Source organism: Calliopsis andreniformis, chromosome 7 (assembly GCF_051401765.1).
Source record: "Calliopsis andreniformis isolate RMS-2024a chromosome 7, iyCalAndr_principal, whole genome shotgun sequence".
Taxonomy (NCBI): domain Eukaryota; kingdom Metazoa; phylum Arthropoda; class Insecta; order Hymenoptera; family Andrenidae; genus Calliopsis; species Calliopsis andreniformis.
Genome location: NC_135068.1, coordinates 12,372,623 through 12,398,963, shown reverse-complemented (window position 1 = coordinate 12,398,963; position 26,341 = coordinate 12,372,623). Strand labels below are relative to the sequence as shown.

The following is a 26,341-nucleotide window of genomic DNA, read 5'->3' as shown; positions in this document are numbered from 1 at the left end:
TACGACAAAGTCTCAATTTCCTATAAACGCCTTTATTCTCTCAAATCATCTGTACATGACTCATGGCCGAGGCCACAGCTTTTGAACTCCTTAATTCCGCAAAATACAGTAAACAAGGGTTCAACTACCCCTCCCCTCTTCATCAGCCGATGAGGAACTTCGACCTCGAAGACCCCAACTCAGCTACTTCATTAACACTTGCTATCCTGCTGGCGATGATTGGCCACAGTATTTCGAGGACGACCAATCCTAAGACTGTCCTTAATCAGCTGGCAGGATTTAGGGACTGGGCCTCAGAAGAGGGTGTTGCAGACGACAGGCTTAGTGGGGTGCTTGTGTCGTATGTGATCCTGCACGTTGAACTTCTTCTTGCTGAGCTTCCCACAGTAAGGACACTCGAATCGAGGAGGCTTGCCGCAGTCGTACTTGTAGTGGGCCGTCACGGCGCTCTTCGTCGTGTAACTCTTTCGACAGCCTGGACAGGGGAACCTAGGCTTCATCTTGCGAGAACTCCTGTCCACGGACTTCTCCTCTAGCCAGGGCAGCGGGAACATTTGTAGGAACGCTGGAAAAGAAACGGAGCGAGAGGTTAGATCGGGGAACACCCGAAGGTTGCCATCACTCGGGGGCTGGATGCGCGCGCAGCTTGGCGCTCTTCGTTCAAACGGTCGCTATTATAGTAGGACTTGGAGGCTCAAGTTACTGTTCTACAGCGAATCGAGAAGTTATTCGGGATAAAAATGATGTCAAGATTGGACACTAGGAGATGGTGCTTGCGGGATGACACACGAGTACCGCGGATGTTGAGTTAAAGACAAACAAATAAAGCAGTTGCAGGCATCCTCAAGCTATGGGCGGTGACCTGATCGAGTCACGCGGAAGGATTGCGTGGGGACATTGCGAGACGAAGACAAGGATCCTCGGCAGCAAAGTCTGCCATGGACTCCCACGTTGCTCACTGACTTTGCACCTGCAAAACAATTTGTAATGTTAATTAAAAGGTTTTTAAAGAACTCTTATCGTCTCAACTATATATGAAGGCTTGCCACTTCGAAGAATTCCCAAGCCCTGTCGGTGTAGGATAGATAAAAGGAATTATTTGTTTAAACACAGTTTATTATCAAATTTAATATCGAAAAACATAGCGAGTTTACACATGATCATAATGAAGGACAACGATTTCGAGCTTCGAGCCAGGGTGTTTCTTGCGTATGTGCTTGTAGACATTGTTGGACTGCTTGCTCTTCATCTGACAGTAGGGACACTGGAACCTGGGTGGACTGCCACACTCGAACTTGTAGTGTCGCAGCATGTGGTGCAGGTGTTGGTAGCTCCTTTCACACTTTGGACAATTGTACCTGATGCATTTTTATACAGCCATTAGCGGGCCTATCGAATCACAGTTAATCACTTCTCGGTTACAAATCTGTTCTGAGCCGTGAAGGGCATGAGAGGCCCTTAGTTCACTGGAAGGTATGATAAATTCGGAAGCAAGGGGTAACGCAGAGTCCAACCTCGCACTGGGGACAGTAGTATCTGGTCTCTTTACGAATTCGTTTCCCGTTTACGCACTTCTTCCTCGAGCACTGAACACATTGCCTCGTGGGGTTCGTCTTTTTCCCCGTGGGCGGTATGCTCTCCGGGAAGTGTCTCTCGAACAGTCGCCGAGGCGTGTCCGACGCAACCCCGAGGATCGACGAGTCCAGGAAGAAGGCACGGTCCTTCTCCTCCACCCTGCAATGCGAAGCAGAAGTTTGCATGGTGGCCACGCGACTCCAGCTACTACGAATTTTGCTACGGATATACCAGCTCGAATTCAGAAGGGTTGCCGAGAAGTGGTTAACGTTTGGAGCAGAGGATGACAGTGGTTCATGAGAGAATTGACTATTCTGAATGATTAACGCAAATATTCGATAATTTCCTGTGCCTAAATAGTCGATTCCCTCTTCGACCCAAGAATATATAAAACTATTTTCAACTAACCTGTCTGCACCATCTTTCCTGTATTGCACTTCCGCTGGTGGATGTCCCTGCTGCAGCTCTGGGCCTTGGTTCATGCCATAGGGAAAACCCACGGACGAGGGATAATACACTATGCCTGAAATCAAAAGCAGAACATTGTGATGGAAGGAATTCTCTCAGGAAGTTACAGAATCATTGATGACGAGGGACAGAAGTCCACTAAAACGTTTAAGAGAACTAGGAGAGCACGAGTTCACAATTGGAGTTGGAGTGGAGAAGGTGCTTCGAAGCCTCGAGCAAGCCTTTATTAGTCAACGTACAGAGAATTTCAGCTTCCAGTTTCGACTGTCAGCTACAGAAACTCAACGACACTCACAGACGCCAGATTCGACAGAGGGACAGTTTACCTCTATTTCCTGACAACTCCTTTCGAAGGGAACAGTTCTGTCTTTTGAACACAAAGGCAATGGTAACCACCCTTAAACGGCACACTTTTAGTTCTTGCGCGCGTAGAACTGTCTATTGGTAGCCACATCGGTGAGGAACACGCGCATTCCCCTGTGCTTCGTCCTGATGTGCCTGTATACGTTCGATATTTCTTTCGAGTGCATGTCACAGTAGGGGCACTTGAACCGCGGCCCCTGGCCACAACCGTAACGAACGTGCCTGCGGAGGTTCGTCTCTCGCGTGAACCCACTCGGGCAGTTGGGGCAGCAGAACTTCTTCGATTTGTTCCGCCACACGAAGCCCCGGCACGCTGAAACAGAAAAGCCAGCGAGATACTTGCGCACAGTTCACCGAGACGTACAGCGAGACACATACGATCCACGGTGACAGAGATTCGTGCAACTACAAATAGCTCTTGAAGATCATGATCGAAGAAATCATATGGGAGCATAAAATAGCACGGAGGAACCTATACACATAAATAGGTGAAGATTTAATGCAAACAAGAGGGAAAATCTCGAAACCAAAAGCGACAATTTGGACACGCCCTCAATGGGAGGAACGCTCCGCCTCTACTGAGAGGAACGCCTCGCCTCCAATGGGAGGATCGCTCTGTCTACAATGGGAGGAACGCTCCGCCTTCAGTGGGAGGAACGCTCCGCCTCTACTGAGAGGAACGTCTCGCCTTCAATGGGAGGATCGTCCCGCCTCCAGTGGGAGGAACGCCCCGCCTCCAGTGGGACGTATGCCCCGCCTCAAGATTAGACAACAGAAATAAAATTCAGCCTGTAGTTTCCAAAATTAATAAAGTCAGATCTTCACAAATCCAAGTGATAAGTTCAGTCTTCAAACCCCGAGGCACAGGATGTGGGAGGGGTTGAAGAAAAGTGCGTTAGCGACTCTGATTGTAAGGTACACTTTACTCTTTCCAAATCCTGCCATCCAGTACAGACAGAGCGCGGTTCGATCGTTTTAGAACACAGGTTTGGTGTCCTGCACCGAGACGTCTTTCGGAAAGAAGGTTCTCTGGTTCTCGACGTCGATCGCGTACACGTCGTGGTACTCGTGAATTCGTTTCACGTGCTTGTACGTATCCGACGGGTAGCGAGACTTATAGGGGCAATAGGGGCACTTGTAGCGTGGCTCCTTCCCATTGCAGGCGGTGACTATGTGCCGCTTCAGGTGGACTTTGGTCGAGTAACTGTTCGGACAGTTCACGCACTGATACGGTTTCACGTTCCACGGGCAGTAGCTGTACCATTCGGTGTAGTATCCTGGAACAGATCGGTGGTATTTCTCACGTGACTGTCTTCGTGCAATTGATCGTCCTTAACTACTTGCTGCCAGGAAGGAAGGGTTTAGCGTGTCAGTGGTCTCCAGAATAAACGCGCGGGATAAATACAAAAACTGTTTATTCATGTGATCGTATCGTGTTGTTGGTACACGATTCAGAAGTCTCTTATGGTTTGACCCATCGCAAGGCAAGTCGGGATCCTTAGATCTAATACTTCCTAACGCTCAGACGACGTACAAAGTCCTCATTTGATTGATCTCAGAAAGATGTGCGATTCAAATAGCTCGAAAAGTCTTGCCACGGATATCGATGGCGAACACCTTGCAGGTCACGTGTTTCCGCCTGACGTGCGCGTATATGTCCGAGGTCTTTTTACTTCGCTGATGACAGTAAGGACACTGAAACCGTGGCTCCTGCCTGCACTCGTACTTCAAGTGCCTGGTCAGACTCGGCTTCTGGCCGAAACCGCTCGGGCAATTCGGGCAGGGGAACTTCTTTGCCTTGTTATAGGCAGCTGAGCCATCTACATTCATCTTAACAGGAAGATGTGGCCAGAAACCTAGAAGGGGAAAAAGCGGTTGTTAGGCTCGACAAACAGAGACACTCGCTCCAATAGATGGTGTACTACTAGACCCTAGGTTCCTGGACCCTGGGTCCATGGGAGATACTAATCACATAGAACACAATAATCTAAATCCCTAGGTATTAAGAACGTTTCGGTTAACGATTAGTGTTTGCGCGCTACAGCCCTTAATAGACGCCAGACCCTGAAGCCCAGAGAGCAAACAAGAGCGCGGTTACATGCGAAGAAGCTGGACTCGCGAGTCGGTTTAACAGAAGGTGTCAGTTCGTTATTGGTAAATCAATCGTACAATGGTCAAGGTAAAATCGCAAGCCAACCAAGCGAACAGGTGGTTAACTTCACTAGGAGAATTACAGTGGTTAGGCTCGGTCGACTTCTTTGGCCCAAGAAGCCTCCAACTGGACTCAGCTGACCCTCGCTCACCGAAGGACCTCCCACGATTGGAATATATCTATCACATAGACGTCGTGGTTCTGGTGCTTGATCCTGATGTGCTTCCTGATGTCCGCCTTCACCTTGCACACGTACTCGCAGTAAGGACACTTGAATCTCGGCTGCTGGCCGCACTGGTAGCGCAGGTGGCTGGTCAGGTTCCTCTTCCAGGCGAACACGCTGCGACAGTTGGGGTTGGGACAGGCAAACTTGCTGGGCTTTGTGAACCAGTTGGTGCGCCGATGGACTCCCAACTCTTTGTACCCTGAAAAAGCAACGCCAGGCTCGCGATCAGTCGTCTTGGATACTTGAGAACAGCTTAAACGCGGGTTAGCTAACTAAACACCTTCCAAGGGTCTTTCGAGAAGAAAATGGAGAACAGGATGTCTTGGATCAATCGTTAGCATTTATTGCAGCAAGGGAATTGATTGAGATATGTACATGGAGACAGATGCTACTCTGACAGATTGACTACGGCTGCCTAAATGTTATGCTTCTGCATGTGTCTTCTGACGTTGCTCGTGAACTTGCTCGCGTAATCGCACTGAGGACATCTGAACTGAGGCGAACGTCCACATTCGTACTTCTGGTGCCTGTTCAGGTTCTTCTTCCACTTGAACAACCGATTGCAGCCCAGGTTGGAGCAAAGGAACCTTACTCTCACCGGGTCTCCCATCTTCAGTGGATCCTCCTGCGGTGTCTCGTTGTCATCTGAAACTGAACACGAGAGATGATATCTAAGAGAGGTAAAGAAAAACGTATGCTGAGGCGTGAACCCTCTAGACAGACTCTAACGCTTTTGGGTGGTGGACCTGGAAATCCAAGTGTCCCAGAATTGGAAGCCTAATAACCTACTTGCTGAGCTATTGCTGCCATCCATTAAGACCCTTCTATCCCAAGTCCCAATACAGTTTTTTGGTTGGTGAGAAGTAACGAGGACTGAAAGGGTTGAAAAGGGAGATCACTTTATTTAAACTTAGGTACAGTTCTCTGCAGATTGCACTTAACAGGTCGGTTTCGGAGATAAGGTAAGGAACAAGTCGACGACGAAGACTGTGGAGCCCTGGTGCTTCCTGGCGATGTGCTTCCTCACGTCACCTTTCACCTTGCAGCAGTAATGGCAGTAGGGGCACTTAAACCGTGGCTGGAGGCCGCACTCGTATTTCAAGTGTCTATTCAGGTTCCCCTTCCAATTGAACGAACTCTTGCAATTGGGACTAGGGCAGGGGTACACGCCAGGCCTCGCTCTCCTGAACTGCGACGTCCTCCCCATTTTGCAATACGGCCACACCAGCTCTCCATCTGGAACAGAACGAACAGACCTTTCCTTGTGATGATGCCGACTGCTTCGTGGTCCAGGGACTAACATGAAAAGGATAATTTAAGTTTCAGGATTCTGTGAACTGGCTTTTTATTGGCATATATGGACATTAGTCGAATTTATGCTAATCAACCCCTTACATGCTGATGACTGGCATCTCAAGGTGTAATGCACAGCGGTAGATCTCAGCCCTTTCTCTGAGCACCACAGTGAAATATGATATGACAGTGTTAGAGACGAATGAATATGCACACCTTGTCTTAATGATACAGTAAGGGGCCATCGACATCAAGATTTACAAAAACTCGAGGCACGTTGTTTTTCAAGTGGAAGTACAAAATATTCTATCAACAAGAGGAGTCTTCAGGGACAGAATGATACTGGTTCCACGTGGTGACGACGTAGACACTGCAGTCCTTATGCACCCTCTTGATGTGTCTGCATACGTTGGCCTTCCACTTGCCCCGGTACGCGCAGTGTGGACACTTAAATCGGGGCTCCTTGCCACACTCGTCACGCAGGTGCCTCTTCAGGGTGCACTTCCACACAAACACGCTGGGGCAGTTGGGGCAGGGGAACTTCTTCAGAGACTTTTCGCTGAAGTGCATTTGGAACTTGTTGTATTGGGTGTCCATGAAGAATTCTGAAAGCAGAATTCGCAATTCGATATTACTCTAGCCATGAATTCCGGGCTTCTGAAGCGATACAGATGAAGTTAGTGAATGCTGAGAGGCTGGACGAGAGGCACCTTGCGATTGGATCAATCTTTGAGGAGAATGAAAGCAACAGGGTTGAAAATGAAGAGCTTAGTTATATTTGGAGCAAGGAGAACCCGAGGAACATTTATTCCAAAGTCATGAAGTCGATATATTTATGAAGACTGATCAGAACTTGAAGACTTACACCTAGTGGAGTCTTCTAAAAATTTATTACAATTACAGAAAGCTCCCCTACTATGATCTTCCAAATCTTCACTCGTTACTTGCCTCCATTGGCTCCACAGTAGCATCCTCGAAGCCTGCAACTTTGCTTGAGCACTGTCCAGTCAAGAACAATGCAGAAAGTAACAGTTTGTCCACAGCAGAAACACTATAGCACAGTTCACAAGTTCTGGTCCGCTCAAGGGAGTTGACTCCGCCTCCCTCGAGTTTACGCATGCGCCAACGTTCGCGGCGCGAGTTGATCCACCTATTAGAAGCAGGAGGAGGGGATTAGGCGACTCAGTGGGCGTAACCTCGAGGAAACTGACTGCCCAAGGCCTGTGAACCGTATTATAGCGTCTCCTCTGGAGCTCTGAACCTTGTCAAAGGACAGTCGATGGATTTATTTAATTTTTACAGCTGTCAATGTGGATAACGCGCACAGTGGTGCCCTCGTGTTTTCTTCTGATGTGCCTGTAGACATCTGACGATCTTCTCGTCCGATATTCGCAGGAAGGACACTTGAAACTCGGCCCCTGGTAACATTCATATCGCACATGCCTCTTCTGAGTGTTCCTGTGAGCGAAAGAGCTGCCACAGTTGGGACAGAGGTACTTCCTCGCGGAAATCCTCACCATGCTGCCATCGACGCCTGGAAAAGAAGAAAAACGATTTGTTGAGAGGACATCCGGAGTCTTAAATACGACATGGAACCTTGTCTCCTTCCTGTTTCCTTTTTTTATAAATAAATTCATCATGTAAGGGTGAAGAAAGCATTTTTTTCAGACACAACACATGGAGAACACATTTTCCAGATTACATCAGGTCAAAAATGGGAGTCACCAATTAATTTTGACAAGGAAGTGATATCTTGAAGTGGAGGACCATAATTGTTCACGTAAGGACACGTATGGATCTCTTTATTCATAGCCTTGACAAGCGATTACAGTTCGTGAAAATATTCTGCCCTGAGATGCTACACGAAATCGCGATATAAAAATCATGCAAGTCCTTTACTGTCGAGAGAACGCAGGAAGAGGAACATGCATCCAGGAAATCATTCTTTATTGTTAAATAATCCAGCTGTAGGGCTCGATGCACAACTTGCGCAGAGAAATTTAACATGAAGATTAGAAAAAGTATCTCAACAATTATCTCGAACAGGAAAAACGAATGTAACAACGTTGCATATTAGATTCCTCTGAAAAGTTGCGTCCACGTAACAGAGATTTTTCACAGCATTCATGGCACAAACCCGTGTGTCACAGACACATCTCATCCTTGAAAGAGAATCGCAAGAAGTATTAGTCAATGTGGCTAAAACGAATCAAGCTAACACCCACTTCTCCAACTGACAACCCTTAGACTATCAGCTCCTTGCAAGGACCCTCAAGCAAAAACCCTGATAACAATTGCACAACGCACCCAAGCCATCCACCAATGTTCTTTCCTTCTCTCACATGCCAGCCACAGAAACACTGTACCAGACACTTCTTAACATCCCCACAGAGAAAGCAGAGCCACAGAGAGAGTCAATTAACAGGGCTTCTTCATGGCGACCTTGAGGATGTCGATGGCGTAAACCTGACAGTTCTTGTGCCTCCTGCGAACATGCTCGTAGACGTTCGCCGACTTCTTGCACCGATAATCGCAGTGTGGACACTTGAACCGTGGCTCCTGGCCGCACTCGTAGGTCAGGTGTCGGTTCAGGGAGTACTTCTGGCTGTAGACACTGGTACAGTTAGGACAGGGGAACTTCTTCACTATATATTTATTGTCTATATTGGGGTGTGACGCTCGGGGCCATCGGCAGCTGAACTTTTGGTCCTGGCGGCCTCCGACACCAATGTTGAACCCGTACACAGTGAACGAGGACGTATCTGGAACGAAACGGGTCAGGCTGATTGTTGGTTTTCTCGGTGAGTCGAGTCCAAGTGTCCAGAGATGGGAAGAGGCTCATTAGGGGGGGTCCATAGAGGACTGGAGACGTTGAAGATAAAAGAAAAAGGTTCGTGTGGTTCAGAGTGAAGTGAAGTCTGTTATGAGAGTTGAGATATTTATTGAAAAAAGTTGTATATTAAAATACTTTTCAAAATACAGATTAGATTCTGAGAACCTACAGTCCTAACATTTCTGGGTCCCAGAACTAGAGTCCATGGGCCTCAGAATCCTTAATGATCCTAGCTCTCTAGGATCCCAGAGTTCTCAATACCAAGAATCCTGGGATATTAGAATCCATGGATCCCATTTTACTATTTTTGGGCCTCAGAGAGAAAATAAAGAATACCAGAATGCTGGGATTCCAGATATCTTAGGATCCCAAACTTGAGTCCAAAAATCCTGGATCCGTCTGGACTCCAGAGTCCTTTTCCTTCGAATATCAATATCGTTCTCGTCTAGGGCATCCACTGTGCTTCAGGCTCCCTCTTTTTACCTACATCAAGGACATAGACCTTCTGTCCAGGGTGCATCCTGCGCACGTGGGACCTGACATTCGACGAGTGTCTGGTGCGATACGAACAATAGGGACAATTGAACCTTGGCGACTGTCCACACTGGAACTTAAGGTGATTGTACAGATTGTTCTTACGCGTGAACACGTTACTACACTTGTGGCAGGGGTAGCTCCTTCTTTCCGCGTTTTTCACATTGTAAACGTAACGATGATCCTGCGAATAAGACTGGTCCAGAATCGGAAAATGATGAACACCTGCGAACAGAAAGGATAAGACAAATGACATAGGACTAGGCTCCCTATCATCACAGCTTGATTTCTATGTAACATGATTATTAGCATACAAGGAGAAACGCGCTAAACTACAGCTCAGGGAGATTAGTTCTGGGGATGAAACAGACATAGGAAGACAGCGTATTAAATAGGAAGAAGGGCCAGCAACCTGGACACAAATTCTTTGGAATGCCAGTGGAAATATTCTTTTTCTGAGTTCTTACAAGCCACGGTAGTTTTACAAATGGACAAGTATATAATTAGGAAGCTTGGAAGACTTCTCTTCACAGGTGCTACTCGATGTAGCTACAGTCAGAAGCTAGAGACACTGGGCGGATAGAGGAACATCAGTTTTGCAAATGTCCACAGCGTAGACAGGATTCCCAGGGTGGATCCTGCGCACGTGTGCTCGAACGTTCGAGGGATGCTTCGTCCTGTAGACGCAGTAGGGGCAGTTGAACCTTGGTGGCTGACCACACTCGAACTTCAGGTGGTAACGAAGGTTGTCCTTCCTGCTGAACACACTGCGACAGTTCGCGCAGGGGAACTTCTCGTGCTCGACGATCACCTTTAACAACTTTTCCTTCTGCATCGAGGATAAATTGTCGTTGGGGCAATACACCGTTAAGAACCGTGGCTCTGAAAAAGACAAGTGGACTTCTCACTGGGACTGCTGTGAACACGATCGAGCTACTTAACATTCCCTTGCATCCACCCAAAACCAATACTACTCACGGATATATCGCACGCTGATCAAGACACTACAAAACGAAACCATTGAGTATCATAAGACACGCTTATGGAGAATTGCCTTTCGTTTGAGACAGGGACTGGACATAAAGTAGAGTCGCCTCGTTGTCTCAGTTCCATAGAGTCCTACATTTCTTGGATCCAGGAATGCAGGGACGTTAAATATCTTGGATCCAGGAATACGAGAATCCTTGAATCCAAGGATCCTAGAGTCCAAGGATCTAAAGATTCTAATAGTCCAAGGATTCAAGATTTCTTGGATCCCACAGTTCTAAGATCCCAAATGTCTTAGATCCCAGAGTCCTGAAATTTTAAATTTCTTGGCTCTCAGTATGGACATTATTCTCAAACCCTTGACGATTTCTTTTTTGCTTAATACACAAGGATGCAATGCAGAACAGCGTTACATTATACGACAGTGAAACTGAAAGGTGAATTGTCATTTCCACCTCGATTCTTGCAACTAGACTTCATATTTATTACGAGATCTCAGATTACAAATAAAATGTCGCATATAGTTCCCATACATCGACGTTCGATACACGTTCCCTTATCAAAATACATAAAAAGGAGAACTGAAAATCGCCTTAAGCGTTATTCTAATTCTTCTGTTGGCCTGTGGCATGGCAGTAGGCTGTTTACACGCGCGTAAAAGATCCTTCGAAATAAAAATGTCGGAGTCAAAGCAACACTTCACTCATTGTGGATGGACCTCATCTAGGACACGCGGTTTGCCTAAACTTTGGTCAGACTAGAGTGATTCACAGAACTCGAGCAACGCCTTATTGCACTTCTGGCAATACTATTCACGAGCAGGGGGAAAACGTCCCCTATAGAGTCTCCAAAAATCTACCCTACCCTGCACGACGTAAGAAGGGCCATTTCTACTCTAAGAATACATTCGATTAACTTTCTCAACAAATACTCTTCACTGTTGAGACATAAGGTTCAATCCTACTTCCTTCTGTAAGAAGAATCAGTGGTACCAGTTTGATACCCTTTTTCTGACAATGTCGAATCAGAGATTCTAGGAATAATACCAAATCTATATGATGATTCTTATTATAGAAGCTTTGGGAAGCTGTGATGAAGATAAAGTGAATGGCACCAATGATACCATTGAGGATCTGATGAGACGACCTTAAATGAGAAATCTGCAGTCCATTACTAACGAAGAAGAGACTGTAGATCTCTCTTTAAAAGCAATCCATCCAATCCTCATCACAGAAATGGCACTTTCTGGTCCCCCTTTGCTACCATTCAATTACTCTTCAACGAAGTCATTCACCATAGCTTCTTCTGCTCAAATCACCTCACGGATCGAGTATCATCCCCTCCATAACCACAATACTGCCCCAGAGAACCTCCCCATCGCGATTAGCTCCCCTCCAACACCTTGCAGACGTCGATCGCGTACACATTGTTCCCAGGGTGTCGTCTGCGCACGTGTGCACGCACGTTGGACACGTGTCTGGTTCTATGGGGGCAGTATGGGCAGCAAAATCGTGGCAACTGGCCACACTCGAACTTCGAGTGATAGTAGAGATTGTTCTTGTGACTGAAGACGCTGGGGCAGCTAGGGCAGGGGAACCTCTGCTTCTCGGTGCTGGCGCCATTCACTCCAGCCTTCTGATAGCTACGACGCCGTTTTCCGACAGTGGCAGCGGCAGGAAAGTCGCCTGCTGGCAGCAGGGGGAACTCTGGAACAGAAACGAGACGAGATTTTCATCGTGGATCCTTTGCGACATTGACTTCTCATTTTATAGTTAAATCGTAAGCAGCATGCCTTTGGAACACTCCCATCGCCCTTTGAACCTTTGGCGACGGCGCGTTCCCTGGATTTGGGTCTGAGGAAGGGGTCCCGCGTGCTTACTCCACGAGCCAAACGTAATTCGGTACAACAAGTGGATTTAACTTGGTATATTTTTGAGAAAACAAACAGCTGGTCGATCTTATCGTAAGTACAGAGTCTGTGGGATCGAGAACGGTCACTTTACAACGTCTACCGCTGGAACATACGATTACGGGCCTAGTGGCGGTGGTAGTCGGTGAACAACGATGCTAGGAGTGAAACGCCTTCGATACTGTGTCGATCAGTGCCGCTGGGACCAGGATCGGCAACGATTTTACGCGAGTCTTAAAAAATCGTGCTCGTAGAACTTTGACACACGAGAGTGTGGGCGTGGGAGTGTCGGAGAGGTTGCCAGCCGCTGGCGGTCTTCGGCAGAGGTCACGAGCCAACGAGGAATAATGTCGAGAGTCCTCTTCCACCGTGGCTTCTGTCGATGCAACGCGAAGATTCGAGGAACATGGTTTGGATCCCTGGAAAGAGAGAAAATCGCGTTCAAACCCAGGGATGATCAAGGCTGAAGGAGAATCCACTTCAAAATTGAGATAAGAGAAGGAGTGAAACGTGGAAAAGTCATTGAATTGTGCAATAATTGAGGAATCTGTTTAGAGTAACTGAAGAAAAATTTTTGAAGGACCTTTGGACCCTGGGACCACTGGATTTTTAGACTTTTTGGACTTTTGGACCCTTGAAATTTTGTATTTAGACACTTGGATCCTTGGACCTCAAGACCACCCTTGGACCCATGAATTTTTGGACCTTTCGACTCTTGGACCCATGAATTCTTGGATTTCTGGAAACTTGGATCCTTGGACTCTTGGACCTATGGGCTCTTGGACCTCTGGAATCTGGGACTCATGGATTTTTAGACTTCTAGATTCTTGGACCTCTGGACTCTGGGGCCCATGGACTCTTGGACTCTTGGACCCATGGATTCTTGGACCTCTGGATTCTTAAACTTTAGAACTCATGAATTTTTAGACTCTTAGATCCCAAAACTCTTAAAGACCCTTGGACACTAGGACTCCTGAATTCTCGGATCCTAGACTTTTTGGACACAAGTCTTCTAAATTCTACAGATCCCCATTTCCTGCACAATTCAATCACCATTCCCCTATCAGGTGTCTACCGTTCTTCCTGCCGACGCGTTGGCCTCTTCAAGCGACGCCACCTCCAAGTCTCATCTTCACTGTGGCTCTGCTGTACGTCCGTCTTCGCAGTCGAAACGGTTCGGTTCTTCCAGTGGCGTGATTTCAAGCAGCGTGCTGCTGCAACTGGCACAGATCCACGGTGTACACCTCTCTTCCAGGATGACACTTCCTGACATGCCTCCTCGCGTTGGAAATATGCTTAGCCCGATAGGTACAATAAGGACAATTGAACCTGGGCTTCTGTCCGCACTCGAACTTCTGATGGTACGTCAGCCCCCCTTTCCTACTGAACACGCTGGTGCAGTTGGTACAGGGGAACTTCCTGGCGAGCATCCTGGCCTCGGAGCCAGGCCCTACCGCGGGCCTGTGCCTCTGTAAGACGAAGTTCTGCGAGGGCATGCCAGCGTACAGGCAGTAGTTCAGCCCTGGAACACAAAGAAGAACACGATACCCCTGTCAGAGCCGTTGCAGCGCATCCCGCGGGGTGTACGAGAGAGGCTAGAGGGGAATAAGAATCGTGGCTGGTGTCAAACCTTCTTCAACTGACGATCCTGGATCCTTGGACTGGGGATCTTCCGTGAAGAGGTATCAGAAATAAGAAAATCGTCGGTGTACAGTGACAGCTGAGAGTTTTATTAACCAACGAAAAGACCGACACGCACCTGCCCGTGCAGGGTGATAGAATACTGTTAGACGATTCGAGAGAGCTACTAGAGACATTGACAGTGTAGAGGGAGAGGGCTCGTTAAAACGCTGGCGCGACCTTCGCGTCTTCCATTACTGGGGCGAATGGGCTACGTGACACGTCCACGACGCCAACTTTGTACCCGAAGTGCTTCCTGCGCACGTGCGCGCGGATGTTCGACGACTTCTTCGACGCGTAATCGCAATAGGGACAGCCGAATCGCGGCAGCTGGCCACACTCGAACTTGAGGTGCGAGTAGAGGTTGTTCTTCCTGTTGAAGGTGCTGGTGCATTTGGGGCAGGGGAACCTGCGCTTCTGGCGGTCCTCGAAATCCAACCTGGCTGCAATGTTGATCTTGGAGCCGACCAGGTGCTTCAGATCTGCAAGAAAATGTTCGCAGCTCGTTAGTCTGGGGGATCCAGCGACCAGCTAGTAGCCGATTAATTAGGCACCTGGGAGGACGGATAGAAGCGGTGTTAATCTCTACCAACATGTATGGAACGAGCTGCGCAGACTGTCTTGGAGGGTGCTCGGTGTTCACAGGCAGAGGAGGGATCGTTTTGAGTAAACCTTTATTAAACTATAATAAAGTATACAGCAGAAATACTTTTTCCTGTTAAAACTAAGTAACAAAAATGCAAAAAGAACAACACTTATGCAGAGACCTATTTCGAGACCTATTACTTCGGTGAAAAGAGAAAGACATTGTTCTTGGTAGATGTAGAGCTAAGATATGGTAGATCTGGGGTTATAATTAACCAATGGCTTGCTGGAATTCATGGCTAAGAGATCGATCACAGCGACTTTGTATCGCTGATACACGGTGTGCATATGGAACCGAGTTTGGGACGGATGGTTGCTACAGAACTGACAACAGGGACACTTGAATCTGGCTGCTGGCCACACTCGTACCCAAGGTGCCTCCTCAAGTTACACTTCCAGTCGCAGACGCTGGAGCAGTTGGGACAAGGGTGCTGCCGACGACACGAACGCCTTGGCCTGGAAGCAAAAACAGAGAGGCCTTGTTAGAATCCTCTGCTGCCTAAAACAGGGGAAAGAATTAGAGTAGATACCATTTTTGAAGCCTTTTCGGGGCTGATCGAATTCGGAGATCAGAATCTTTATTAACTTTTTGACAACATTGTCGCGAGGATTCAAGACTTGTTGCGCGCCAGGTCGATACACCACACGAACTGGCCACGGTGCTTGCATCGCACGTGCTTGTAAAGATTCGACGCCAGTTTCGTTCGGTGATTGCAGTAGGGGCACTGGAACCGCGGCGACTGACCGCAGGCGTAGTTCAAGTGCTGTCTGAGGCCCTGCCTTCGCAAGAACACGCTCGTGCAGTTGGGGCAGCTGTAGCGGTGGACATTTCTCGAGGACCTCGTTTGCCTGGAAACTGAAAGCACAGTGCTTTATCAGAAGAATACCCCAGGAATTCCCTGCGTCACGTAACCAAACAAAAATTACTTTTCAAAACCAAAAAGAGAACCTAAAAGTCAGAGACAAGAGCTTCACAGTTAAATACGATTTTATTAAAAAACGCCACAAGGGGCTAATCACAGATTTCAAGTAGTCACATTGGGTATTCTGTAGATGTCTTGGACGAAGACAACGCAGCCATCGTGCTTCCTGCGGATGTGCTTTTGGACGTTCGAGGACTTCTTCGAGACCAGGTCGCAATAGGGGCACTTGAATCGTGGGGGCTGGCCACACTCGTACTTCAAGTGTGTGTAGAGGCTTCGTTTCTGCCTGAAAACGCTGGTGCAATTGCTGCAGGGGTACTGGGTGTTGCTGGGCACGAGGCTCCTGAAAAGCCTGCTGCGCTGCAGCCTCGAGCCACCGAACCGTCTGAAACCTGGAAAAATTGTGACACTGTTCAGTGAGGGCAAGGGGGCCATTTTCTTCGAGATTGGACCCAGAGAGGGGGCCTGTGGGATGGACTGTCTGCTAGAAACTGTACAGTGGTTTTTAACGAAGGGCCACGATCATGCTTGTAGGGGACAAAAAAGGAAGAAACAGAGGGCTTTTCATTTGAACTTGGTGAGCAGTTCGAGTAGCCTTTATTCGGGGCACTTACAGATACCAAATTTGTATAGATTGTAGTCTTTTGACAGTCCTCGAGTTCGATGGTGACTCGGATTGTGAGATTCTGGGTCGCAGTTTTTGGCGAGGGCAACAATCAGGCGAAATTGTTGAGATTTCTTGGGGAGAGTCTGCCAATCTTGGACCCTTGGACCCTTGCATCCATGGATCCATGGATTCTTGGGTCTGTGGACTCTTGAATTCTAGGATACATAGACCCTTGGACTCTTGGACGCTAGGGTCCATGAGCCCTTGGACTCTGGACTCTTGGATTCTGGGATCCATGGACCCTTGGACTCTGAACTCTTAGACACTAGGATCCATGGACCCCTGGACTCTTGGACTTGCAATATTCACTCTGAAATTTCAACAATTTCGCCCCCTCAACGCAACAAAATCCTCTACTTGACAGCACACTGAAACGAGACACAGTTCGACTCTAAAGAAGACACTAACTTCCTCACGAAATGAAAGTTCGAGAAGGTCCTTCTTCCTAAACTCAAGATATGTATAATTCACAAGTCTCCTTCCCGCTGTCCCATCAGCCGCGTCCACCTGACCCAAACACCGAACCTCAGTAGCGCACTCTGGACAGCTGCTTGTAGAGGTCGATGATCTGCAGCTTCTCGTCCTTGTGCATCCTGCGCACGTGGACGTACATATTCGACGAGAATTTGGCCTTCTTGGTGCAGTAGGGGCACTGGTAACGAGGCTCCTTGCCGCACTGGAAGTGGCAGTGGGTCTTCATGTCCGAGAGCCTGGTGTAGCCGCTGTTGCACCTGGGACAGTAAAACTTTTTCCTGGGCACTGAGTTCATTGGGACACTGTCTGGCCAGTGGGGCCTGGACACCGAGGGCATGGGCTCCTGGCGACAGCCTGGCTCTATGTATAGGAACTCGTCCTTTCCATCCTTCATGGCGTCGCGCCTTGGCTGGTACGCGTCAGGGCCCATGGGCCCAGCTGGGACCATCTCTGGCTGCATGTAGGAGGGGTGCATTGGCCCGTACATCGGATCTAGAAAAACAATCGAATGTTTGGTGGGAGTTAGTGTCAGCGGCCAATTGCTGATGTCTGACGTTCGGGTGGAAAGTTCGTCCATGCTGGGGGATCTTATCTAACGCGCTATAGGGTCAGCGATCACTAATCGAGTGGGCCTTTTTGGGCCTGACCAGGTCCTTGATAGAGTTTCCTGGTAGGGGGATTGAGAATGCTTTATTTGTTACTTGGTAGAAAGTAGAACCGCTATTCTTGAGTATGTAGATAAGGCCCTGAAAGCTCGTGAGGCCCAAACTAGGGGAAAATTAGATTCTAGACGCTCCTCGTGGCCAGTAGCGATGGCAATATATGGCGATAGTTCCGCAACGCTGAATCCATACCGTGTTCCATGCGATAGTGAAAATTTTAGTGACTAGAAAATTCCCTAGCCTGCATCACCTTATTGACACAAAACAGTAGCCAAAGTATTGGAGATCGAGAGATCGAAAAGAGATAAAATTGTGAGACACAATTTAGCACACACATACATCCGATATAGCACACATACGAATGTTAACATAATCCTTAGAATAAAAATATGAGCTGGCATTATAGTGACATTTTAAGGAATGGGAAATGTGTTAAAAGAGTTTTCTTAAGAATTCATTTATTACAAACTTGTTACACACAGATTGAGAGATAACACTGCACAGTACCTTCTCTTTATAAGCTCGTCTCAGAGACGCCTCCCTGATGCTCTCTGATTCTTCACTGAGCTTACATCGGTGAGTACTGTAGCCTGCTGCAAACTCAATTGGTTCAAGGTTTCTCGAACAGTGGCGGGGGAAACTGAGTAAAGTAGTGGGGGTCAGCGACCTTGGCGCGCCAATTGAATCTGCGCCGACTATAATCGCGTTTAACGTCTCATCAGACTTCTCTCAATTCACACGCAAACCCTGTTAACACTTTGAGTGCCACGTCTCTCAATTGTTGATCATGAGAAAATTAAAAAACCATACAAAATATACAAACGATTTAAAACCAGGTTTATATAAAATAAAAGACTCGTTGAAAACCCCTCTGAATGACGTGGCACTCAATGTGCAACCAGCACAGGAAGACTGAAAGACTGGGTATCACAGAAAACCCAAAAACCACAAACTCCCGCTCACGAAAGAAAACCAAAAAAAGCTTCTCTTACTGCTAACTCATCAGTATAAAAATAAAAAAGTACAAAAATGGGAACCAAAATTCTCTCTTTGGAATGTACCACTAATAATAATAATACTTAACAAAAACAATGATCCTTGACAAATGGCACTGAAATAAACCACCTCGGTTGAACAAAACTCGAAAAGAAACGCGACTTAATCAGAATCAAAATCGGAGGACGACGAGATCGTCTGAGACATGGAAGGGTTATAGGTCACGTCCCGCCCCGAAGGCTGTAGCTTCCTCCTGCACCTTCTGACATGCCTGGGCGAGACATTGGGCCCAACCAGCTGCTTGTGGCAGTACATGCAGGTCGTCGACTGCTGGCACTCTCGCTTCTCGTGGAAGGTCAGCAGCTTCCTCTGCTTGAACCTGCGCCCACAACTGGAGCAGACGTAAGGGTTCAGCAGTCCTCCTACGTTACACACAGCCTTGGGATTCTTCAAGCAGTTGTACTTAATGTGCTTCGCGAGAACGTTCACTCGAGCGAACTCCCTCTCGCAGTGGTGGCATATGTAGTTGCCCCTGTACTTTATCGTGTTCACTGCGTCCATCCACTCGCTGTTTGTTGAAGAGCTGCTGAAGGAGCTGGACAGATTCATGGGCCTCTGGTCGGCCACGCGAGTGTCGAGCACGTCCCCGAAGCCTGGGGGACTCATCGTGGTGTTGGCAGAGACTGTGACTCGCTTTCTGGCTACTGAAACAGAATGGCATGGTGAGAATATTGCTAGGAGAGGTGCAAAATGGTCATGGAGAGGGAGGAAACTCCCTTGGGGTGGGCCACCCAGTGTAGTCGTTTAGGGGCTGTTAATTGGGGTGGGTTTCGTAGTCTTTTGAGTTGCGAATTTTTAGAGGTTTTTAGTGAGACGAATCAGTGGGAAGTTAATCGCTGTTTAAGGACGTTTGATACTAGAACTACCAAAGTGATTTTAGAGGAAAATTTTTGGAGGGATGGTTTGGTAGTTCTAGTATCCTAAAATACAGAAAAAGACATGATAAATTTTGATTATTTATTTTAGAGTTTGAGAGTTCAGAATTTCAGTTCAATATGTTTACGAATTTTGCCAATTTTTCTTTTTTTCTTTTTGGTTATATAAATTTTTGTCGTAATCAATTTTCTCTTCATCTTAAACTGGACGTCTAAAGCATGGGAAAATTTGCCTTAAATTTTGAAAGAAACTTCGAACAGGAACGTGGAATTTTCTATCTTGACGAGCAGACTCTTCCTGATGCTTGTCTTCCATGTTACAAAACTCTCTCAGCGAAGATGGGATCTGAAAATACCAATCGTAACATCAGCACACTTAACCTAGGGAATAATTAACAAAGGAATGAGAAGAGCACAGAGCATAGGTGAATTAATACCAAAATGATCATCTTTCATCTCTCTATTTCTCCAATATCTGCAGAACAGTTAAACTTCCATGATAATCAGAGGAAAATCGTCTTTGATCTGTCAACTGGGGAGGAAAACCACTCACTGACGAGTTCTCAACGAGAAAGTTTCCAAAACCAACTCAGCACAAATTAATACACAATACCAGAAGCTCCATTCAGCAGAAATAAAATTTTTCCAAAAAAAAATCTCAAAAATCCCTCGAAACTCAGCAATAAACTCTCATCGAATCAGTCCCAAAGGGCCCAAAAACTCTGTACTTCGAGACTGCCCCAGTTAACAGACCAAAAAGCCTCCAACAGGTCTATCATAACTTTCTGTGAAATATCGAAGTGGTTAAAGGATCACAATAATGAATCTTTAATTGGGACTAGATATTGCAAGTCCGCTGGCGATGCTTGCGCAGGCTGCTGCTGTGTAGGAATGTCTTTCCGCAGACAGGACACTTCTGGGTCCTGCCGCAGTCGTGTCTGATGTGGAAGATCAGGTGGGACTGCTTCGCGTAGCAGGCCCCGCACTGGCCACAGGAGAAGGGCCTCTTCTTCCGCGACTGGTGGCACTTGGACCTGGGGTTCCAGTAACAGAAGCTCTTCTGGTGGCTCCTCAGGTGCCCAGTCAGGGTGAAACCCTTGCCACAGTATTTGCAATTGTACTTTCGTTTGGAGTCGGCCCCTCGAATCGTTTCGGCGAGCAGCTCTGCAACATCCATTTATACCACTCGTCAGTCGCGCGAACACAACCGCGGCTCCTCGCTATAGGCTTGCTCTGAGGCGAGATTATAACGAGAAAATGGTGCTGCAGTGGAACACTTTGAGCGTGTGAAAGGTGGTGACAGTTAGTAGGGTGCAAATAAGGGAAAGGGAATGCGGTGAACTTATAACGAGAGACTGTTAAGGAGTAATATGTATAGGAAAATTTTACATACTTTGATTTTTGGTGCAGTGTGGAATTACTATTACACTTCTTATGGATGAGTAAGGATGGCTGATCATGGTGCTAATTTGTTCATTAAAAATAGATAATGGAAGATAATGAGAGGTAAAAATGGGGAGAAGAATACATTCAATGGTTTTTTATTCGAATATTGTACATACTGATGGATCTATAAAATTAGTATATAAATACTAGTCGTGGGTGATGGATGGGATTCTAATTTAGCCTTCGTCTGGTGTGCTGGGTCCATTTTGGATCTCCTTATCTATCAAATTTATTATTCTTGTCTCTCCTAATTGAAAATAGTAAAATAATTAGGATAAAAGTGGGAGATTAATTTACAAAAATTTCTCCTCTGAAATACTGTATAGTGTAATTGAATTCTTTTATTTGTAGAATTGAATATTTCATACTAGAACTACAGCGATCACACCAAGGGAGGGCTAAAAAACTCCAAAATCTGGTCGATCTGTTAACTGAAACACCTGTTAGTCACATTCATCTATTCACCTAAGAATAATTACTAGAATACCACGTTCTCAGAACTATACTATATACTAGCTCGAATTTTTCTTAGAACTATTTCGAATCCAAAGTGTTCTGAGTGGATCCAGAGTCCAAAAGGTCAGTAAGATCCAAGGGTCAATGAGTCCAAGGATACAAAAATCCAAGGGTCCAAGGGTCCAAGAGTCCATGGGTACAAGAGTTCACAGATACAAGAGTTCATGGATCCAAAGGTCCCCTTACTTCACAATCGATTAATTCCCATGCACCTAATTCACAGAAAATCCACCACATCTCCTCCCCCATCGCCCCAACGAAAATTTCTCAAAAATTCTCTCAAATTTCCTCGAAAATGTCGAATCTTCTCAAGAGACCCCAAAGCCAACAGCTCCTCAGTCAACAGACCGACTCAGGACAATGAAATGACAAAAGTGAGCACGATCTGAACGTCGAATCAGTCTTTCGAAGTCACACACTGTCACCCTCTAGTGCTCCCATCACTCGCGGCCGCAGTGGACCTTGTGCTTGCGCAGACTGCTGCTGTGCAAGAAGGTCTTGCCGCAGAGGTTGCACCTCTGCGTTTTCCCGCAGTCGGAGCGGACGTGGGCCTTGAGGGAGGACTCCTTCCCGTAACGAGTCCCGCAGAGGATGCAGACGTACGGCCGCGACGCCTTCGTCTTGTAAAACATCGAGCGTGGGTTCTCGTGGCAATAGTTATTACTGTGCTTAGTGAGAAACCGCAGCTGCGTGAACGATTTGCAACAGTACTCGCACACGTGCTCCCGTTTCGACAGCTCGGGGTCCAGGTACTCTTTCTGGGGCCCTGAAACACCGACCAACGAGACTGGATTAAAGAACATAAGGGAGCTTAGGAATCCTGGTCAGAGTAGCTTTGCTGCTTCGATAGGGAATCGCTCTGACAGCTGGCATAGTCTGAACGATAGGGACTGAGGAAGAGATCAATGGTGGGGCAAGGTCCCTAGAGTTCCCAAAGTCCCCACTTGGAGAATATTAAAATTCTTTTGCTGGAAATTCGATCAGCCAAGTGGTCAAGCGTGATTTGAGGACAGTATTTTTTGGAAATTATTTATTTTTAGATTCTCTGGAATGGAGTGCTTCAGCTACCACTTTTTATTGCTCAACCTGCATAATATTCGACCATATTCTAGTCCATTCTAGTTTATGTAATCGCCTTGAAGAATTATTCTGAAGAATGGAATAGCTGGTGGGGAAGGTCCCTCCAGATGCACCCCGTTTTAAAAAATTCTAAATTTACTTACCCCTAAATTAATTTCGTAAACGAGAATCGTCCTTACTTATGGTGTGTCTTCTTTATTTATCAGTCGGGATATGTGATACTTAGGAGAGGATTTATTTTTTCATAGGTTCTTTAAGCTTAATACTTTTTTTATTAAAAAATCGTCTACTTTAGAAAAACTACTGTGGTTAAAAAATTCTCTGAATTTGATTTCGGTATATGAAGGTATGAGACGCCACACATGAAAAAATAAGAGGCAGGATAAAATTATAAAATTTTATTTAGTCTTTAGTAACAATAATACTGTTAAAAATTGCAGCGTAACTAAACGCTGTTATATCGCATCTTCATTAGCAAGTCGTAAAAAAGCACGATAATAATATCTTTTATTTTAAAATTTAAACTTGTAAAATCACTAGTTCCAGTATAGCTTGGGCAGTGAACATGGAATCTCTATCTCTAAAATAAAACATGATAACGATTTATGATTCAATAACAATAAAATCGAAAGGCTCTTAATTCTTGTACTTTCATTGCACCGTACTGGAGAGACTTGGGTATAATCTATTAAGATCTATTAAAAATAAAAAGAGAAACGTTCGATCTAAAATACAATAAGGGACACATTGATTGTAAAAAATCCCAAACTGGGGCTGACTCCTTTCTGGTCTCGTAAACAAACATGATATTCACAGTGATTGCATTCACGAATCGATGACGCTGACAATGATCACGTCTAATAACAGTAATATGATTAGAAAAAAAGTATAATAAATACTTTGTGATAAAATCTAACACAAAAAATAAAATTATATCATAAAATATAAAAAAGAGCATTGAAATGCTTAACAACAGTCTTCTAAGAAGTAGTCCAAAATGGATCTTTTCGCAAGAGTTTTTAAAAAATTAGTAAAAACAGAGCATAAACTTACTATAAACTGGAAAATACTCCTCCATTAGCGTAAAAAAATATCACTACTATGTTGGTAGCATTTACTTTAAAAAACGATGCTTAAACTTTATAGCAAAAAAAATATTTAGAAAAATGGTTATGACTATCGCTTCGTTTTAAGAATATCGTTTCTTAAAATACATCTCTTTTTGTGTCTGCAGAAGCTGGCTCTATAGTTAAAAAGTTTATTGCAAAATGGGCAGATGTAGGTTTTGCCACAATCGTTAGATCGATGGCTTTTCAGTGTCCTACAACACACGAAACGTCTGTGACATTTATCGCAGTAGAAGAATTCTACCTTCCGAGGAGGCTTTATCGGCGGGAGGATCATCTTCTCCTCTGTAAAGGATAAATCATCTGAAACAAAATTTGGAAAACATTTAAACTTTGTTAGAACCTCTCTCATCCTAGGGACCTTTCCCTAGGATGGTAGAGAATGTAAAATGAATTCTACTTTGGGCTGGTATGGGAACTACTGTGGAGGGTCTGATGGATCTTAACTGGGGAGAGACTTAGATTATCATTTCTACTAGGGATTTTGAAATCCATTTTCAAGTAAAATGGCATCTCAAGTGGACCACCCCGCTTAAGTGGCCAAGGTGATTGGAATGGCTTGAAGGGAACCTTTCGCTATTCTACTGATTGTTCCATTAATTCTATCGACGTGTACGCTTAACCTACTACCTAGTTCTCCTTGGACAAGTACCAATACATCAACGCAAGGATCCAGAGATCTAGAAACCACTCGCATGACAGAAACAATTCTCCTAGGAGTTGAACTTATTCTCCACACAATTGGATCAACGCAAATTTATTCAACCAAAAATCGCCGCTGTGCCACATCGTTCAAGTTCCACAATAATACACTGCATACAGACTACATTCTACAGAAAATCGAAGCGCTACACGAGGCCACTACTCACAAATACCAAATCGTATAAAACTATTAACACGTTCCCTGCCACGGAGAACACTTTCTCTTAAAATCCACTTCCCAACAAAACTCGACTCCCATTCTCTCGAGTCCAAAAGTGCCTCCAGTAACCAGGGAACGTGTCATCACAAAGGAGTCGCTCAGAGTTGATCCTGATCTACGATCACGAGGAGGTCCATGCCCTTGTGTCTTCGCCTGATGTGGGTGTAGATGTTCGGCTGGTGCTTGCTCCTGAGGCCACAGTAGGGGCACCGAAACCTTGGCTCCCTGCCGCACACTGTGCGCAGGTGCATGTCCAGGGTCCTCTTGTTCTTGTATCCCTGCGAGCACCTGGGGCACACGAAGTTCCTGGACTCCATCCTGTTCAGCGTGCGCTTCTCCTCGACCCTGAACGTCGGGGCCATGTAACAGCCTCGAGTGATGTGCCTCTTCAAGTGGCTCTGAGACGAATAGGGACAGTTGCAGAAGCTGCAGCGGTACTCTTCCACGCCTTCTGGAACATACGAGCCGTATTTGACGTATGGGCTTCACCCTTCGAGTGGGTCAGAGCAGGGGAGCTGAGGGGCCATTTTTTCAGGGGATCTGGGACACTCGAGGCTGTTTGGGAGGTGTTTAGGGGCTGGAGCAGGGGGCTGTAGTCCAGCTGGGGAGGATTTATTTGTGAAGGGAGCGTGGTGAGATTAGATACAGTAGAAATTAGATTGGTAGAGATTCGAATAATTAGTGTGGCTAAATATCTTCTGAGACACAATTTTTCTTGAGGATTCTGAGAGAAAAGATGGCCAATGATAACTTTTTTATCACAGAACTAGATACCTACAACTCTCCAAAATTAGCATTTTAAAAATATTCTTGAAGTTGATTTATTGCTTTACTAGGAAGACAATTTTGAAAGCCAAGAAAGATCACTACTGTAAAAAAGAAGACTCTATAAATTTAAAAAAAATAGAAATATTAAAAATCTTTCCTTTCCATGGAGCCCTACCTTTCACCCTTACCTGAGACTATTTCCTTCTCCCAAGGAATCTCATGGACTCTAGCTCCTCTTTCTTGCAGACGTTCAACTAAAAAAGCATAAAAGTGAGAGGGATAGATGAATCAGGGTGCTTCCATTTAGATCCTTTTATTTACATATGATAAAAATTTGTAGACTCGAATGAGCAACGAATTACAAGACGCTCTTGCTCAACGATAACAATATAATATCTAAAGTCTTCTCGTGGTACAAATTCTTTCCTCAAATTTGCATCGGGACTAAAAAAATAACGCTATACACGCGTGGCCTTATCAATTTCTTAGATCTGATTATCTTAGTAATTCTACTTTAAGATTCTTTCGTTCCTCCGAGTTGACTCAAATCTGTCTCAGACATGCATACAGGTGCAAGTGCAGATGTCTAAAAAGTGCATCCAAATTTTAAATAATAAAATTCGAATTTAAATAACAATTTATGTGGACAGTCTTCGTTATTATGCAATAATTATTTAAAAAATAGATGATGCACTTTGTGAAACCTGCAGTGTAGTACACGCTCATTCACACACTCGTTATCGTGAAACCTCATAGAATATACTTACAAATATATTGCACTATTAAGCTAGAAAAATAGGAATCTATCATTCGTTTGGCATTCGTGATCAAATTATTTGGCAGTCCACATGCGCGAGGCACACGACTAATTCCTAATTATCAATTTTTATTCTGATTGATAACATTTTTCCCCGATTTCCTTAAATGCAATTTACATTATTAAATAGGAACATTTACTTCTTCCTAACAAGATATACATTTAACATACAGGGTGTTCCAATTATCAACAAACAATTTACAAACACTAAAAAATGACTAATTTCATTCGTAAAATTAAAATAGAAAACGATTTAAAAAAATTAAAATTTAAATAAATTTAAATTAAAGTAACCTTTTGATCACCCTGTATACTGCAATGGCCAATGCTTAATGCAATAGAA

At 45.5% G+C, this 26,341-nt stretch overlaps 12 protein-coding genes and 1 long non-coding RNA gene across 40 annotated transcripts in view; all 13 read right to left on the bottom strand.

Annotated features, from left to right (window-relative positions):
• LOC143181488 (uncharacterized) overlaps positions 1 to 26,341 on the bottom strand; it is a 64,315-nt gene that overhangs the window by 15,393 nt on the left and 22,581 nt on the right. For 3 of the 23 annotated variants that reach the window (XM_076381896.1, XM_076381897.1, XM_076381898.1), the window contains 2 exons: positions 25,357 to 25,435; positions 24,234 to 24,861 (listed from right to left, as the gene is read on the bottom strand). The exons of 9 other annotated variants lie outside the window; for them this stretch is intronic. In XM_076381896.1, the coding sequence (XP_076238011.1) occupies positions 24,384 to 24,861; positions 25,357 to 25,435 (557 nt within the window). In that variant the 3' untranslated portion in view covers positions 24,234 to 24,383. Of the gene's footprint in view, positions 1 to 15; positions 566 to 3,316; positions 3,684 to 8,375; positions 8,840 to 8,986; positions 9,670 to 18,525; positions 19,092 to 19,696; positions 20,487 to 21,948; positions 22,051 to 24,233; positions 24,865 to 25,356; positions 25,436 to 26,341 lie in introns of those variants that run through there. 11 more of the 23 variants (XR_013002287.1, XM_076381901.1, XM_076381913.1 and 8 more) reach the window with 11 other exon arrangements.
• On the bottom strand, positions 1,237 to 2,573 carry LOC143181854 (uncharacterized). The gene is made up of 4 exons (XM_076382512.1): positions 2,550 to 2,573; positions 2,370 to 2,481; positions 1,984 to 2,098; positions 1,237 to 1,734 (listed from the first exon to the last, which is right to left on the bottom strand). The coding sequence occupies exons 1-4, from the start codon at positions 2,571 to 2,573 to the stop codon at positions 1,464 to 1,466; spliced, it is 522 nt and encodes a 173-aa protein (XP_076238627.1). The 3' UTR covers positions 1,237 to 1,463.
• On the bottom strand, positions 4,084 to 5,299 carry LOC143181501 (longitudinals lacking protein, isoforms N/O/W/X/Y-like). 4 transcript variants are annotated; one of them, XM_076381934.1, is made up of 3 exons: positions 5,160 to 5,299; positions 4,641 to 4,983; positions 4,084 to 4,262 (listed from the first exon to the last, which is right to left on the bottom strand). In XM_076381934.1, coding segments are annotated over exons 1-3 (375 nt in total). In that variant the 5' UTR covers positions 5,162 to 5,299; the 3' UTR covers positions 4,084 to 4,232. The 4 variants fall into 4 exon arrangements, with proteins under 4 accessions (XP_076238049.1, XP_076238051.1, XP_076238050.1 ...); XM_076381936.1 differs by having other exon boundaries at positions 4,710 to 4,983; XM_076381935.1 differs by having other exon boundaries at positions 4,102 to 4,262; positions 4,710 to 4,983; positions 5,065 to 5,199.
• LOC143181516 (longitudinals lacking protein, isoforms A/B/D/L-like) lies at positions 5,105 to 5,704 on the bottom strand. Of its 2 annotated transcripts, none has more exons than XM_076381957.1 (2): positions 5,570 to 5,704; positions 5,105 to 5,435 (listed from the first exon to the last, which is right to left on the bottom strand). In XM_076381957.1, the coding sequence occupies exons 1-2, from the start codon at positions 5,592 to 5,594 to the stop codon at positions 5,200 to 5,202; spliced, it is 261 nt and encodes an 86-aa protein (XP_076238072.1). In that variant the 5' UTR covers positions 5,595 to 5,704; the 3' UTR covers positions 5,105 to 5,199. The 2 variants fall into 2 exon arrangements, with proteins under 2 accessions (XP_076238072.1, XP_076238071.1); XM_076381956.1 differs by having other exon boundaries at positions 5,574 to 5,703.
• Positions 5,722 to 6,432, bottom strand: LOC143181515 (longitudinals lacking protein, isoforms A/B/D/L-like). Its single transcript, XM_076381955.1, has 2 exons — positions 6,294 to 6,432; positions 5,722 to 6,020 (listed from the first exon to the last, which is right to left on the bottom strand). The coding sequence occupies exon 2, from the start codon at positions 5,989 to 5,991 to the stop codon at positions 5,722 to 5,724; it is 270 nt and encodes an 89-aa protein (XP_076238070.1). The 5' UTR covers positions 5,992 to 6,020; positions 6,294 to 6,432.
• On the bottom strand, positions 6,475 to 7,262 carry LOC143181519 (uncharacterized). Its single transcript, XR_013002289.1, has 2 exons — positions 7,026 to 7,262; positions 6,475 to 6,682 (listed from the first exon to the last, which is right to left on the bottom strand). It is a non-coding gene; the product is annotated as an uncharacterized LOC143181519 (long non-coding RNA).
• LOC143181520 (zinc finger X-chromosomal protein-like) lies at positions 7,336 to 8,563 on the bottom strand. The gene is made up of 2 exons (XM_076381959.1): positions 8,520 to 8,563; positions 7,336 to 7,611 (listed from the first exon to the last, which is right to left on the bottom strand). Exon 2 carries the CDS (start codon positions 7,595 to 7,597, stop codon positions 7,367 to 7,369), a length of 231 nt encoding a protein of 76 aa, XP_076238074.1. The 5' UTR covers positions 7,598 to 7,611; positions 8,520 to 8,563; the 3' UTR covers positions 7,336 to 7,366.
• LOC143181504 (zinc finger X-chromosomal protein-like) lies at positions 9,679 to 10,765 on the bottom strand. Its single transcript, XM_076381940.1, has 2 exons — positions 10,423 to 10,765; positions 9,679 to 10,326 (listed from the first exon to the last, which is right to left on the bottom strand). Exons 1-2 carry the CDS (start codon positions 10,463 to 10,465, stop codon positions 10,007 to 10,009), a joined length of 363 nt encoding a protein of 120 aa, XP_076238055.1. The 5' UTR covers positions 10,466 to 10,765; the 3' UTR covers positions 9,679 to 10,006.
• Positions 12,620 to 14,228, bottom strand: LOC143181502 (zinc finger E-box-binding homeobox 2-like). Its single transcript, XM_076381937.1, has 3 exons — positions 14,100 to 14,228; positions 13,416 to 13,862; positions 12,620 to 12,759 (listed from the first exon to the last, which is right to left on the bottom strand). Exons 1-2 carry the CDS (start codon positions 14,155 to 14,157, stop codon positions 13,540 to 13,542), a joined length of 381 nt encoding a protein of 126 aa, XP_076238052.1. The 5' UTR covers positions 14,158 to 14,228; the 3' UTR covers positions 12,620 to 12,759; positions 13,416 to 13,539.
• LOC143181512 (uncharacterized) lies at positions 14,232 to 14,838 on the bottom strand. 2 transcript variants are annotated; one of them, XM_076381951.1, is made up of 2 exons: positions 14,788 to 14,838; positions 14,232 to 14,502 (listed from the first exon to the last, which is right to left on the bottom strand). In XM_076381951.1, exons 1-2 carry the CDS (start codon positions 14,826 to 14,828, stop codon positions 14,232 to 14,234), a joined length of 312 nt encoding a protein of 103 aa, XP_076238066.1. In that variant the 5' UTR covers positions 14,829 to 14,838. The 2 variants fall into 2 exon arrangements, with proteins under 2 accessions (XP_076238066.1, XP_076238065.1); XM_076381950.1 differs by lacking the exon at positions 14,788 to 14,838 and adding an exon at positions 14,575 to 14,681.
• On the bottom strand, positions 14,988 to 15,882 carry LOC143181497 (uncharacterized). The gene is made up of 3 exons (XM_076381928.1): positions 15,703 to 15,882; positions 15,196 to 15,521; positions 14,988 to 15,121 (listed from the first exon to the last, which is right to left on the bottom strand). The coding sequence occupies exons 1-3, from the start codon at positions 15,744 to 15,746 to the stop codon at positions 15,048 to 15,050; spliced, it is 444 nt and encodes a 147-aa protein (XP_076238043.1). The 5' UTR covers positions 15,747 to 15,882; the 3' UTR covers positions 14,988 to 15,047.
• Positions 15,840 to 18,009, bottom strand: LOC143181500 (uncharacterized). The gene is made up of 3 exons (XM_076381931.1): positions 17,899 to 18,009; positions 16,664 to 17,221; positions 15,840 to 15,980 (listed from the first exon to the last, which is right to left on the bottom strand). The coding sequence occupies exon 2, from the start codon at positions 17,214 to 17,216 to the stop codon at positions 16,782 to 16,784; it is 435 nt and encodes a 144-aa protein (XP_076238046.1). The 5' UTR covers positions 17,217 to 17,221; positions 17,899 to 18,009; the 3' UTR covers positions 15,840 to 15,980; positions 16,664 to 16,781.
• LOC143181508 (uncharacterized) lies at positions 23,533 to 24,240 on the bottom strand. Its single transcript, XM_076381945.1, has 2 exons — positions 24,122 to 24,240; positions 23,533 to 23,794 (listed from the first exon to the last, which is right to left on the bottom strand). The coding sequence occupies exons 1-2, from the start codon at positions 24,186 to 24,188 to the stop codon at positions 23,541 to 23,543; spliced, it is 321 nt and encodes a 106-aa protein (XP_076238060.1). The 5' UTR covers positions 24,189 to 24,240; the 3' UTR covers positions 23,533 to 23,540.